The sequence below is a fragment of the Agrilus planipennis genome, unplaced genomic scaffold, assembly GCF_000699045.2.
Source record: "Agrilus planipennis isolate EAB-ADULT unplaced genomic scaffold, Apla_2.0 scaffold111, whole genome shotgun sequence".
Taxonomy (NCBI): Eukaryota; Metazoa; Arthropoda; class Insecta; order Coleoptera; family Buprestidae; genus Agrilus; species Agrilus planipennis.
In genome coordinates, this window is record NW_020438907.1 from 771,067 (window position 1) to 787,123 (window position 16,057).

The 16,057-nt window shown below is 34.0% G+C and overlaps 1 protein-coding gene across 3 annotated transcripts in view; it reads right to left on the reverse strand.

Moving 5' to 3' along the window:
• The window catches only part of LOC108736967 (major facilitator superfamily domain-containing protein 6-A-like), a 40,426-nt gene extending 25,971 nt beyond the window's left edge, over nt 1-14,455 (reverse strand). Inside the window, exons 1-2 of one of the 3 annotated variants that reach the window (XM_018469598.2) lie at nt 14,309-14,455; nt 6,983-7,056 (exon numbers count right to left, since the gene is read on the reverse strand). In XM_018469598.2, coding sequence (XP_018325100.1) covers nt 6,983-7,052 — 70 coding nt within the window. In that variant the 5' untranslated portion in view covers nt 7,053-7,056; nt 14,309-14,455. Of the gene's footprint in view, nt 1-6,982; nt 7,076-12,637; nt 12,747-14,308 lie in introns of those variants that run through there. The other 2 variants (XM_018469597.2, XM_018469599.1) reach the window with 2 other exon arrangements.
• Between the last annotated feature and the right edge of the window lie 1,602 nt (nt 14,456-16,057).

Below are 16,057 nucleotides of genomic sequence, written 5' to 3' on the forward strand. Positions count from 1 at the left end.
AATCTAGGTCGATCTGTAATCCCCTTTAACTCATGTTTCTATCTGTACTATGTCTCTGACTAGTCCTTCATGCCTGAGACGGTGTCCTACTAACCTATCTCGCCTATTTCTTATTAATGTCTATAGAGTTCTTTGTTTACCTATTCTTTCTAATTCGTCTTCATTTCTAGCCTTTTCTATCCACGGCACCCTCATCATTCAGAAATTTTTGTTACTGCTCTCACGCTTGCCGGCAAGCGAATCAGGGCCCTGTCTTTGCGCACCAGTCCTTTTATCACGCATTAAATTCAAAATTTTTAATCAAAAATCAACAATGTTTTGGCGAGGTGTACACATTCAATAATAACACTTGATCATACGTCCTAAAGTTATTGATACGAGATGGTAGTGACTGTGACTAAATGTCCGCCGGTGGAATCATTGAGTAACTCGTTATGGTGTGTGAAAACGTCATATGTGTTATATGCACAATCGATAACGGTACAATCCATCCACGTTTGGGCGGATTGTGTGTTTAATATACAAAGGACAATTATGATTAGGACCGTTGTGAAATGAACAATTCAGCCTAGAAGTATCGCTAGTAACACCAGTGAATAATGCATTTTCAACGTAGGCGTAGGTTAGGACATAATCGCTGTCGAGATTTCGATTCGATATTTTATATAAAATTTAACTATAACAAGCTATACCCGTTTGAGTGGAAAGATTATTTTTCCAAATAAATTAAATATAAAGAAAACGCTGTGTTTAGTGCTAATAATTATAATTATCTATATTTTTACAATTATTTTGATTCGAAAACTTTTCCGTTTTGTTAGATTTAGTATTGTTAATTACTTTCATTACATTTCTAAATTTCTTTGTTCCTTTGTTAAATTTAACATTATATTTCAAATATTTCTTCAAACATTTTAAGTCATAAATTCCTTTCCTTTATTATTTGGTTTTATAATATTTGTGAATAATTTCATTGTCATACAGGCAAAATGTACGTGATGAATTCAATAATTCCTGGTAGCATAAATGAGGTTTTCTGTCACTAACACCTGGCCCATTGTTAGCTCTTGTATACTTGTTTTCAGAAGTTTTCTGTATCTAGTTGAAGTCAACACCCTCTCGTCTATGACGACATTCAGGAAATTCCTTCATTTATCCACCACCATAATATGTTTCATTTAGACTCCACCCCCTTTGTTAGTTGTTCTCTAGTTTTAAGTAAATTTAATATTGTTAGTTAGTATGTAAGAAACATTCTCATTAAACACTTTGAATCAAATTCGCTACTAGTTTTATTTAAAACAATGTAGTAGAACGGGAGTTTTTTGAAGTATCAGTATGTTAGTTTACCCATTTTTGTTGGAAAGTCTTGAGTTAGGAAACAAAATGCAAATAGGTTATTAAATTCACGTATCATGGTTTAAAGAAGTTGCAGTTGAAAGTCATAAATTGCTTGAGTAATAATGCAATTTCGAAAGCGATTTAGAAATATTTATCAAAGCATCAATTTCTATTAAGATATAGTAAAAAGTAGTTAATTTCAATACAGTGAGTTTAAAAAACTCCACTAATTCAGTTAAATAGAATAGAGCAAATAATAAAGTGACCACACGCCCCGATTTTGGAGGGACAGTCCCGCTTTTTGGTGGACTGCCCATTTTTAAAAATGTTCCGCTTTTTAGAAAATATCTGCATTTCTTATTTTAAATGCACTGTAAAAATATATTACCTATTATTTATGAGAAAATTAAATGTTGGTTGTCTGCAGATGTGGAAACAGACAAAAAATGGACGGAGTTATTCCTTCATTTTAAACAGAATAATATTCCTTATCAAAATATTTTGAAAATTATTGAATTCGCGCTCTCCCTTCCAGGCACAAATGCAGCAACAGAACGTGTTTTTCTAGTATCAATAAAATATAGACAACTGAAAAAACGCAGTTGAACATTAAAAGCTTGAAATTTATATTCAGTGTAAAATATAATTTGACCAATTCATGTGAAATATTTCACGACATTTTAATAAATGATCTGAATCTATTGCAAAGTATTCACTCGGATCAAAAATATGACCGTGAAAGAAAATCATATTTTTTTTATATAAAAAATTTAATTTGATTAAAAATCATCATGTTCAAATTATTATTTTTTACAAATATTTTCATAGTTACCAATAATTAATAATAAATACATGTGTATGCATGTATACTATAAAATATATTTAACTAAATTGTAATTCTCATTTCATCCCATTTGTCCCGCTTTGTCTCAATGAAAATGAGGTCACGTTAGCAAATAACATAATTCACAGATAGGTATAAGCGTTCACATAATGATGATCCTAGCAAATGCTGTCGGGAAAGATTTGAAAATGAAGAAATTAATGCAATGGTTTCGTCTTTTCTAAAACTTTGTATTTGCTTGGTACAGTCTTTTACTAATGCATCGAAGCGTTTCTGTATAAGAAACGAAGTTGGCTACGTAGCAGGTGTTAGAGTTTCAGGTATCTATCTTTTGCAATACGGAAACTCGAAAAGTTTTCCAGAAATTGGTTTGACATTTTCTTCGCTTACTATCGCATTTTATGTACGAGTATATCAAATTTCTCAAAATAAAACTTGCTGGTGTCGGGTATTCGTCTGTCTTCATATTCGGTTATAAGAATATAATTTTGTAACACACAAGTTTAGACTATAATCAAATCGATGATGGAGAAGCAATTCATATTCTAATGAATCAGAGCAATATTTTCCTTACCCGTGGAAAATATATTCAATGAGTGATGTAAACATAATTACATTTCATAAATACTTCAGTTTATTATAATAATGGATAAAATTCTGTAATGTATTTTCAGCAATTGATTTTATTATTAGGTAGACAAAAAAAATATGTATCGAATATTTATCGGCTTATACATATACGAGAGTAGTCCAAAACATTAGGTTACGTTATGTTAAGTTAAATTAGGTTAGGTTAGGTTAGGTTATCAAATACTTATCTGCTTATACATATACAAGAGTAATCCAAATAATTAGTTTGCCTAGCTTTTCAGAAATAGGTATTGTATAAGAAATAAATCTACTTCTTATAATTTACTTTATTCCTTACACGAGGAGTGTTCAATAAAGATTCGGACAATTCTTTTTAAATTTTATTTTTGGAAATTGTTCAACAACGCTGGTATCTCGTTCAATATACTCCCCTCCGAGGCGAATGCGCTTTTCCCACAGTTCCTGCCACTTTTCATATACGTACTGGAAACCCTCTTCGGACAAGCGCTTCAAAATCGCTTGTACAGCTGCTAGGGCTGCTTCCGCGGAGTCAAATCTTCAACCTTTGATTTGGTTTTTCAACGTAGGGAACAGAAAAAAGTCACTGGGAGCCAGATCTGGACTATAGGGTGGGTGGCGTATCACCTCGACGTTCCGTTTCGCCAGGAAGTCGTGATGAAGTTTCCACCGACCTATAGTGAACGCTTCTTTCTTTGGATGGGAGGCAGTATAACTTGCTTCAGGACACTAATATAATATTCAGCATTGACTGTCTGCTTGTTTGAAACGACATGAGTGCACATCATACCGTATTGATCTAAGAAAGTGATGATCATTTCCTTGACAGCGCTTTTTTCAGTGTCGGACCGCCTTTTTGGGACCCACTGAGTCGACTCCTGCTTAGTTTCGGGATCGTACACATAAATCCAAGTCTGTGTTTGTTGACAAAATTGAATAGCGTACCGCTGAGCTCTCAAATTTTCCTCCATCACAGGTGTACAAGCTAAATTATTCTGCGATTTTTCAAATAACTGTCATACACGAACTATACATCGCACCATGACGAAAAATATACTACTGGAACCGGAATGATATGTACTTTCCAGCTGTACCGCATTTGGAGCGTTGGCAGTGCTGCCAACCGCGAAAACAAAATCGTCTATTGAACAACCCTCGTATTAATTTATTGGCATAATCATCATCATAAGGTCGTCACAATAGCTATATCTGATACCAGTATTTTTGTTTTACTTTTAATTATTTTCATACAGTACTTTTCTGTCAATACCGCATCCATTTTATTTAAATCTACCTCTAACTCCTCCTTGTTAGATGCTAATACTGTTATATCATCTGCAAATTTAAGGATACTAATGTTACTATACTACTATTCCTACAGTTGTACTGTCTTTAATGGTGTTGATCGCGTTTTCGATGTATAGATTAAAAAGTAGCGGTGACAGTGTGCATCCTTGCCTGACTCCCTTCCTAATATTTACTTCTCTACGTTGCATCTATAACTGCCTGTTGCTCTTTATACAAACTAAGTATCACCCTTCTATCTTTGTAACTCATCCCTACATTTTTGAGTGAACTTTACAATTTGTCCCATTTAACACTGTCAAAAGCTTTTTCTAAATCTACAATTCCTATGTACGCCCGCTTTCTTTTTTCTGTCGTTTTCTCTATTGTTACTCGTAAAGCTAGAATGGCCTCCCGCGTTCCTCTCTTTCTCCCTAATAGTTCTTCCGCCCTTTTTCCATCCTCCTCTGTACAATTCTGGTTAAGACTTTTGACGCATGGGAAGTTAAGCTAATTGTTCTAAATGACTCGCACCTCTCCCCGTCTCTCTTTTTAGGTATGGTTACGACCACGTTTCGTTTATAATCCTCTGGAACTTCCCCGTCTCGTAAATGTAACTAACCAGCTTAAACATACGATCTCTAATCTCTTGGCATGCTTTAGAATTTCCCCCTGTACCCCTCTACACCTGGCGCTTTATTATTCTTTAAGTTTTTTTAATGTTACATCGAACTCTTCTCTCATTATGGGATAACCTAACTCATCTATCTCCACACTATCTTCCTTATCTAACATATCTCCTAATCCAGGGCCTGCGTAAATGTTCTCTAGATATACTTTCCACCTATCTGCCTTTTCCTCATTTTCTATCAAAATTACTTCTGGCTTGCTTTTCATATTATTACTACTGTACCCTACATCTCCAAAATTCCTTTTAATTATATTATAAGACCCATCGGTTCTACCTACTTCAAAATTTTTTATTTTTTTCTACTTCTTTACACATCCTATCAACCCACTGTTCCTTAGCTGCCCTACACTTCCTAATTATTTCCCACTTTATAGCCTTATATCATTTTTCCCTTCTTCGCCTGTTCTGTTTGTGTATTTGCGCCTTTCTTCTATTAATCCTAAAATCTCATTTGTAATCCAGGGTTTCCTACTTTTGTTTTTTTAAGACCTAGTATATCTGCAGCCGCAGACTTGCATTCTGTCTCTATGTCCCTGTCATTCGTTTCTCCCGCCGCCTTTAGTATTTTATCTGTCCATACCTAGCCTATCCCACGTTTCGTTACATTTTAGCTTTTCTAAGTCAAAACGTATCCTAGCTTCCTTCTTTTTCAGAATTTTCAATTTAAAATTGGTCTTCATACCTACTAAGTTATGATCCTTGCCTAAGAAGTATGTAATCTAACTGAAATCTCCCTAAATCACTTGGCATCTTTCACGTATAGCGCCTCCTATCGTTTCTATTGCCTAATCCAAAAGAACCTGCTATTATACCCACTTTACCTTCCCCTATTACTGCGTTGAAGTCTCCTACAATTATTAGGTTATCCTGCTCTTTCATTGATGATTGTGGTATATGAAGAAGTTACCTTGAACGGAAGCAACGTTTATCTTTGGTACAAAATGTTAGGCCGAGAAGATGTGAACGACGAAAAACGTGCCGGACGCCTGAGCAACGTCAATCGTTGAATCACAGTTAGAGAAGTTGCTGAGGACTTAAATATATCCATTGTCTCCTGCCATTCGATTTTTACCAATTATTTGGCCATGAGGCGGGTCACCGCGCAATTCGTACCAAAGTTGCTGAGTTTCAACCAAAACCAGTATCGCATTAATATTGCTAAGGAACCGTTGAACTCTGTCGGCGACGACCCAAATTTGCTCCAGATGGTCATAATTGGTGACGAATTATGGGTTTATGGTTATGGCGAGAATACCAAAGCTCAATCATCCCAATGGAAGCTGCCGCACGCGCCAAGATTGAAAAAAGTGCGCTAAATTAGTTCGAATGTGAAAGTTTTGCTTACAGTTTTCTTTGTATTGCAGGGGCGTGGTGCATCATGAGTTTTTGCCATAGGATAGAACGGTCAATAAGGAATATTACCTGCAAGTTATGTACAATTTGTGCGAGGCATTCCGCCAGAAACGCGCGGATTTGTGGAAGAACAAAAATTTGCTTTTGCACCATGATAACGCTTGAATTTTTGACCGAAAACAACTCCTCAACCATCGTATTCCCCAGAGCTGGCCCCCTGTGACTTTTTATTGTTCCCGAAGCTGAAGAGGCCCATAAAAGAACGACGCTACGCTACGGTTGAGGAGATAAAGACGGCATCGAAGGAGGAGCTGAACAAGATCACAAAACATGATTTTTTGAAGTGCTTCGACGTTTTGAAAAAACATTGACACTGGTGTATAATATCTGGTTGGGATGACTTTAAAGGGGGCAAAATAGATATTCATGAATAAATAAATAATTTTTGAAAAACCACAAATGTGCTTAATCCATGTGTGGGGTTCTCTACCCGCACTGCGTGTCTTTCAGCCAATAATATCAACCTGCCTTGTTTTTTTTGCGTTTTAAGATGCTGAACTGGCAAAAGCCCCGGTTTGCCTTTAAACAGTGTAAAAATGACAATCGAAGAAAATCCACATGGACGTTTACCGTAGTCTGAGTGGACAACCAGATAAGGTAAGTGACACTGAACACTCGTCAAAAGTTTATTAGTCAGTTGGTTACGATTTAGTCTACACGTATCTTTAAGAGTACCTATTGCGTAAGTACGTACTTGGAAATTTCTGAAGTAATATCTTTATAAATTAATTAATATTGTTTATAGAATTGATGAGTATCTATTACTTCTCACGTAAACTTTATGTACTTATAATAATTACCTGCATTGAATAGGAAGTAATGCGCCTTCATCGGCAGTAATACTTTGTTGATGCTGAGATTAATCTTCATTTTGCTGTAAAATAAATGAGAAAACCTAAACAATACAGTAATGCATTCAATTGTGCAAATTCGAGGTTCGAGATTAAATAAGCACGTGATGAATCTAATCTCATAATTGCTTATGCGATAAAATTGACACACAAAATCGAATTTGTTAAAATCTTCAGTTTAGGTATATTATTAATTATCGGAAAATTTCAAAGAGACATATTTAGTACGCACTGTAAAAAAAATCCAATAAACACGTTATCAGAAGATTAGATTTACCTAATTATTTTTTAATTTTTTTTTAAATGTAGATAAATTTAGCTTTTTGTTTTCTAAGCGAAAAGGAAAAATAGAAGATTGAAGATTGATTACAGTTAAAATAGAAAATCTAATTTTTACTTTAACTATATCTAATACGTTTATCAAAGAGTTAATATTCTAAACAAGTTGGAATAAGTTTTAAGAATATTCCAAATTGTACAGAATATTAACTCTTTGATAAAATCTAAAAAATTAATTAGTGAAACATATAAAGCAAGTTTATCCATAATTCCTCTTTTAATTCTTTTCGTAGATCCATTAAATAAGTAAATAATAATGAAACTTCATATTGCATACAAAAGGTTTGTTTAACAATTTGACAAATTAAAATATTTAATGAGAATATATTTAAAGGGGCTTGCCGAGTAAGACGGTATCAAGTACCATCACCGCTTTCGAAAATGGATTGTAACCATGCTGCAAGGTTCCTGCCAAATTTTTAGATATCTAATTGACGAATCGCACGACCTCTCACGGTCATATTTCGTAATTCTCCGTTGTATGAACATATCTCAGCCGTCTGTGAAGATTTTTTAAAAAATAAAAACGAAATTAAAGGTAATAGCTGCAGGAATCTGTGAAAAGTTTTGTAATATTTTGGGCGCTAAATTCAAATTTTTACAATCGTTCGAAAATTAAATGGCTATAAAAAAGGCTTACTCAATCACAAAAACAAAATAAATGTTTTGTATCTTGACCCCATACATTGTCTTGGTATTTTCAGATTTTTAAAATGGGTGGAACGGAAAATTGAAAACGTATCTTTTGACGATTTTTTATTTTGTTTGGATCATAAATAGATAAAATTACACTAAACCATCAACATCGACGAAAGTAATGAACTTTATAATACGTGATATACACTTGCATCTACTATTTGATGACATATATCTAATATAATAAGATAATGCCCTGGGAAGTGTTTTTTTAGAAATGTTGTAATAAAGCAATAAATTTTAAATGCTACACTGTGAACCCGTGAGAGCCCAACCAAAAAGCAAAAAGGCTATAAATTTAAATAGATCTAAAAGTAATAAGAATATTGACAACAGATCCCTTAAAAAATCCAAAATCGACTAACTTTCAGCACTGCAGTACACGTAAATACAATAAATTAAGTAGATTACACTGAATATAGCCAAAATAATAATAATATATAAAACTTTTAAGAAAAATATTAAAAACAAAATAAAAAAAGTAAAAGAAAAACGTTTTTAATTTTTCGTTCTACGTTCCACCAATTTTAAAAATTTGGTAAAGATGAAGGCAATTTATAAGGTCAAAATGCAAAACATTTATACTTTCTGTGATTGGGTATGCCTTAATTCTTTTTTATAGCCATTTAAAATTTTTTAACGCTTATAAAAATTTTAATTTGGCGCCAAACATTTTGAACAAATTCTCAGATTCCTGCTTCGCGAATGAAGCCATTGTTGAGTCGTACAAATACACATTCGCGCGATCTTTAAGACGTTTCCGCCAATACTGTGTATATCTAAATGGTATATCTAATTTGCGGAAGGATAAGCGATATTTACATATCCGATCATAAAAGAAGCCGAAAAGTATAAATCAAATGCAATCAAAAGTCCTCTAGGCCAGAGTTGGGCAAACTTTAACTTCGTAGGAGCCACTACCTGTAGCTAGTTTGGGTCACTCCATATCCTTCAATGAGTAGGAGCGAGTAAGCAGTAATGACCCATATTGCATTCCCTTTTTCTTCTCCCTTCCACTCCCATATATAGCCCCTTCATCCCGTAGACAAGCAAAGCCTCTCTCGCAACTTAAGTAATATCTACAAACATTTTCTAATGATCGTCCCGCAGCTCATTCCAAACGGTTAAGGGTACTTTTTACCATCTTACCCGGCAAGGCCCTTTAATTGAATCTGCCTGGATCTGCTTAGATGGCGCCAAGAAACTGTTTAGATCCAATCATACATGTTTGGATCCAAACGGTTTTTACCGGGTGTTTCTTTTCTATTCATCGTAGCGTTAAAAAATGTTTCACCATGCGATTAGATTAAACACAATTTCGACTACTTATTCGTAGTAAACGAGTTATGTTTTTATAGAAAATAATAAATAATTATATTTTTAGAAGTAACTGTTGTATTCTTATCACATTACATATTACCAACTGATAGTTCTACCTTAATTATATTATTACCGACTGACGTTAGTATGAGTAAATATTTCTGAGTGAAAACTAAACATGCTTCTGTTTGAAACGGTTTGAAATTAAATAGAATTAAATTTCACCTTTTGTTGTTAGATTTGAAAGGTAATCGGGTGCATAATTGATAAGCCAATTTGATTAATAATAATGCTGTTAATGGATAATGTAGGTAGATCGCGTAAGGATTCATACTAGACTTGGGAATTGTAGTTCAATTCACCGACGTAGTTCAATAAATATTCTTCAATGAAGTGAAATAATACACTATTATAGTTCAGGAGTTCGTTTAGTTCAGCGCTCAGCGCAAAACTTCCAATAATACAGTAGAACTCATCTATTTTCAATACTATCTATTCTCAATTAATTTTACTCATGTATTTTCAAATTTTTCGTCCCCACTTCCCACTTCTCACGCAAAATATCTCTAACGTTGCTCAGCCAATGAAAAAATAGATGCGCAAAAACAAATGATACGTTTTATATTCAAAATTGGCGCGTAACTACATCGCAGAGATTTACGCAGTTCTTTTCTGATTGGTCTGTGACTGCCACAAAATGGGGTTGGATCAGACAAATACATGAGTCGATTCGGGACCACTCTACTAATAGGTTGAAAATACATGAATTCTACTGTACAAGATGTGAACTACTGAACTACAATTCTTTCAATTGCTGAACTTCACTCGGCTCAGTTGAAGTCAGCCGTTCTTGTGAACGACTCGTTCATGACTTACACAAGTCTAATTCATACTATAATTTTCCTAAAATTTACTTTTCAATATTGTAGAACTCTAAAAGTATTTCTCGTATTGTCACGCAGTGGAATTTTAAGAAAACTCAAAAACTATTTTAGACTTTAAAACATATTTCAAAATTAATGAAATATTTCATAGTTGTAAAGTTGCAATTCTTTCAAAATTCATAAAACAAATATCGAGTTTATTTACTTACAAAATAAGCGCATTGGCATTCTGCAGCAACGAAACAGTAAGAGAAAAGAATTTTTTCAAACAATTATCTATGTACAAGCAGAAATTAAAGCAAGTTCGATAGTTCTGGTTACTCTAAAAATTATAACTACACGAAGTCATCAAAAAAGACAAAGATAGTTTCTAACCTAGTTCATATCGGAAATTTCATCAGCTAAACCAAAGAAACTTCTAGAACCACTGAATGGCCCATGTTGAACTCATCATCATAAGGTCGTCAGTCCCAAGACTAGATGGACACGTACCTTCACTCTTTCCTATCCTGAACTTTGCATCTCCCTAAAACTAGAACAACCCACATCCTTAACTGTTTACGAACAGTAATCTAATCTAAGTCTACCTCTACCCTTTTAACTCCCGTTTCTGCCTCTAATAGTCTCTGAGTAGACCTTCATGCCTGAGAAGGTGTGCTACCAACCTATCTCGCCTATTTCTTATTGACTTTCATAGAGTCCTCTATTATCCTAATATTCCTAATACCTCCTTATTTCCAACCTTTTCGATCAACGTTATCCTCATCATTCACCTAAAACACTACATTTCGAACGCTTCTAATCTTTTTTTTTTCCGCCGCGCTCCCTGTCCATATTTCGCACCCGTAGAACGACGTGCTCTAAACTTACACATTTAACAGCCTTTTTCGAATTTCTAAATTCGCGAGCATAGAATTGACTTCTTTTTATTAAAGGCGACACGATCCTGCGCTATCCTGTGTTTTATATCCCTACTTCCTTCCGTCCTGACTTATCCGACTTCCTAGATATCTAAAATCAGCCACTTCTTTTAATTCTTTATCTCCTATTTTTATATTTGCTCTTTCCCTAATTTTTCTTCCCTTGCATACCAGTATTTTAGTTTTACATTTATTTATTTTCATACAGTACTGTTTTGTCAGTACCGCTTCCGTTTTATTTAAAGATATCTCTAAGTCCTCCTTGCTAGATGCTAACACTGCTATATCATCTGCAAATCAAATGTTGAACTATGTACAAATAATCACTGGGATCGATGATTTAAATGTGGGAACGCGTTAACGAAAAGATTCTACCCTTAACGAATAACCAGTAAGAAGTGTTGGTGGTACTACCTCCTAGTCAAGATGATTGTAACGCTCCTATCAACGTAAGTGTTTTGTTAACTTTTAAGGTGTATTGATCTGCATTGAGAGAAGAAGACGATCCTTTTTATACACGTTTTTGTTCAATTTTCATTTATAAAGTTATCTATCTGGATTACTTGACAACTCACTCTAAATCCAGTTGTATCTTTTTGAATTTCATATCTATTTTACTTTACTATATAATAAAATTGTTATTTTTATCCAATCTCGCCTTTCTTATCATTTTAATACCATAAGCGCAGTTACTACAAAATAATAAAAACACATTATAACCAAGTAATTACAATAAATAATTAAAAAAAACTAAAGTAACAATTTACCTCGTAACAGTATCACCGTTTAAATATTTATAATCTACATTTATGAAGTATCTACTACTTCAATTATATCCTATCGATCTTACGTAATAGAACTTCATACCATCTCAAACAGAATAATTACAGCTTTGACTAATAGAGCCTATGTAGTTAATTTTAAACATGGAACTTACATTCGGCACTTTAATCAAAATTTCGAAGAAGTTGGAACCAAAGCATAATAAAATATGAAATATAAAATTTTTTAAATACCAAACGAATATTCAGCATTTTTATTAAAAGGTATAAATTAATAAAGTCGAAATTCACTTTTCCATATAAAACATAAAATGTGGAATGATATACAAAATATATAAAAAATGATATACCCATTTATTTTTATAAGTTTTTAATGTTACATCCAATATGATTATTTAACGTGAACAAAAAGTAAATATGAATAATATTATCTACATTCCTTAGGTCAATTATATTTTTCTTATTCTACCGTAAAAGTGTACTCTATTGTTGTACACAACATCTACGGCAATAAGTTGATTTACATACATTCGTTTGTTTAAAACATAAGTAACAAAAAGTTAAATTACAATATTCCGTGATTTCTTTCGAACCTCGAAGATGCAATACGTTTATTTGTATGTATACTAAAAATATATTTGTTTTAAAAAGTAAAATACTCACCAGTTCACTTAATTATTACAGTTTTTATTAACAAAAATCACATTTTTTTACAACAGTTGTGAATAACAACCTGTTTGATTTAGATGTCACAGTAAACTGAACTTATCTCCGCGTCTACACGCATTATAATTATCACTAGTACCACATGTATTAGATCAGGTTTTATTTGATAAGAAATTTTTAAACACGTGCATGTACGAGGGTGGATTGATAAGTTTCCGGCCTGACCAAGAAAAACAAGGTTTTTAAAAAATTTTTTTTTTTATTTCTCAACATAATCTCCTCCAAGGCTGATACATTTCTCATAGCGGTGTTCCAGTCTATTAATGCCATCTCTATAGACTGATTCGTCAAGCTCCTCAAAATAACCATTTACAGCTTCGATTACTTCTTCATTGTCCGCAAATCTCTTACCGCCAAGCCATTTTTTGAGATTAGGGAACAGAAAATAGTCACTCGGGGCTAGGTCTGGAGAGTAAGGAGGGTGCGGCATCAATTCAAACTTTAGATCGTTGATTTTAGCCGTCGCAACGATTGACGTGTGCGCTGGTGCGTTATCGTGATGAAACAAGATTTTTTTCTTCGCCAGATGAGGTCGTTTAATTTTCACCTCGTGGCTCAAACGTTGCAATAAGTCTGCGTAGTATTGACCAGTGATAGTATTACCCTTTGCAAGGTAATCAATGTATATAATACCTCTTGCATCCCAAAAAACAGTAGCCATAACCTTGTTCGCCGAAAAAATTGTTTTTGCCTTCTTTGGAGTTGGTTCCCCTGGTCCAATCCACTGTTTAGACTGTTCTTTGGTTTCAGGAGTGTAGTGGTGGACCCACGTTTCGTCAACGGTTACGAATCGACGCAAAAATTCGCTTGGATTACGCTTATACAATGACAAATTTGCGGTAGAAATGTTTTTTCGAATCAATTTTTGGTCGACTGTTAGCAAACGCGGCACCCATCTTGCACAGAGCTTTTCCATATGCAAATGTTGGTGCAAAATATGTTGCACACGTTCATATGACATCTTACAGGTCTCAGCTATCTCACGCACTTTCAATCTGCGGTCTCCCAGCACTATTTGATGAATTTTTTCGATCATATCTGGAGTTGTGACCTCAACGGGGCGTCCTGAGCGAGGCCCATCAGAGGTGCTCACACGACCCTTTTTAAACTCGGAAACCCACTGCTTAACGGTTGAATATGACGGGGAGGATGTCCCCAGTGTTGAGTCCATCTCTTTTTTAATTTCCTTCGGCGTTAACCCCTTCAAATAAAAGTATTTGATGACAGCACGATTTTCCTGCTTTTCCATTTTTACGAAAACCACAGAGGCGTCTTGTTCAGCGTGCTGTCAAACCTACACTAGCAAGGAGATCGGGCTGAAACTATAGCTACAAGCTATCCAAGGATGGTACTATAGAATGTCACCTCAAGGTAGGCCTAGTGGCGTCATCTCTTGGTTAGGCCGGAAACTTATCAATCCACCCTCGTATATTTGTTACATTATCTAGTAATATGTTATAACGATTTTAGGAAGAAAGGTTGTAACGATTAACATTGTTGTTGCTGTTAATAGACTCTTACAATCAATAACATAATAACAAACGAATTGAAATGTAACAATTTCTCTAATTACACAACTTTGTACGCCATAGATAGTTAGAAACTTACTTTACGTCAAGGTAGAACTGGTTTCACTTTCTTTGTGCAGCTTAAGGATTTTCGACAGATATGAATGATACAGCCACGAAAGTCTTCACATACACACCACAAATAAACAAAATTGGCAAACTTACGATCACATAAAATAATATAACGAATATAAAATTTATTACAGACGTGGAAGTATCAACTTACTGATAATCGATATCGGTAGTAGTGGTTTAGCCGTAAAAATTGCTTTTTGAGACGCTCATGATATTAAGTACTATTGGTAGCTGTTACTACCCTTTTTTATTTATTTAAGGTTAGTTGTTTATTACTAATTGTGTGTTTTATTGCTTATTATAATAGTTTTCATAGGTTACAATGGAAAAGGCATTGTAAGATAGCGGATTTTGTCGTGTTTTGTGTAATTTTTATCGTTACTGTTTTTGACTTTAGTGATTGCGCATGCGGATGCCAGACATTCCTTCCTTCAGACACTAGCAAACTGGGTAGACGTGGCTACATCTCATTTTTGTTTTGAATCAGTATTGGCTCGGCCCTCGGCCAGGCCAGAGTGTAGAACTGTTTTTCATATGATTTATTGGAGTGATTATCTATGGTATTTGTGTGGTGCTCTTTTAATATATGGCGCATGGTAGAAAATATGCGATTGTGGAGCTCTTTCAAAACGTGTTCACATCAAGGTTAGAACGTGTAAGCATGGGGAATTACATGACGCAATATTGACATGATTACGATGAAGAAGAATTTATCTATGTTAAAGCTTAACTACGAGAATAGTAATTAAATGATCACATTTCTGGTGGACATGTACAGATTATCCCATTTTCGACACTTTTGTGGGGTATCGCCTTTATTTTTAAAGATAGAGGGTTGTGGTTTTTGCGAAAGGTGTTCCTTTTTTTGTGAAACTAAAGTCATCACAGTTTTGGTCTTGAGATACACGATGATATTAAAAAGTATCACCTCGTATCTCAGTTATCTTTAAACTCATCGAAGAAGTAAAAACGTATTCAGTCAGCTTCCTTCTAGCACCTTTCGTTTTTTAATGATGACGCAAACGTATGTTCTTTTAAATGGAACATCCTGTACTCTATTTGTTATATTTATTAGACATAATATGGATTTTCCAAAATATGTAATTATATAAAATTATTTCCAAAAGCAATTTTAAAACTTTATTTTGTGTTCAATTAAGGGGTAGCAGGCCATGGCTAAAATTTATTAATAACGAAATCTATGTAAGTAATTATTGTACTGGAGATGTAATACTTTTAAATTTATTGAAAAACCTTTTTTAATTCTCAGTTTAATTATTAATTATAGCGTTTTAACTGATAAAATTAATGAAGTTTACGCAAAACAGTAAATTACCTATCAGAAAAACAAAAGATTTATAGCAGAAAGAATCAAAGAGTTTCTGAGAGTTTTAAAAATTACGGCCATTTCCGTTATACTTCTAACATCGTTCAAAAGCATTACAGGCATTTGCCAATTTCGGAAAGTTAAGTCAGTTGACACACAAGGCTCTGCTACTCACTTGTATCGCTTTTTATGCATTTTATTTCGCATAAAACCCCATAAAGCAAAACAAAAATTTGAAAGATGAGGTGATAAAGGAGGCTATCTTACAGGTCCAGGTACCAATTCATGACGAAAGTTATAGTTTAAAAATATCATTAAGAGCGTCTTGTGTTTTTAGGCGGTTGCAAACAAACGGCATTATAAAGGGCCAATAGAATTTTTTCTTAT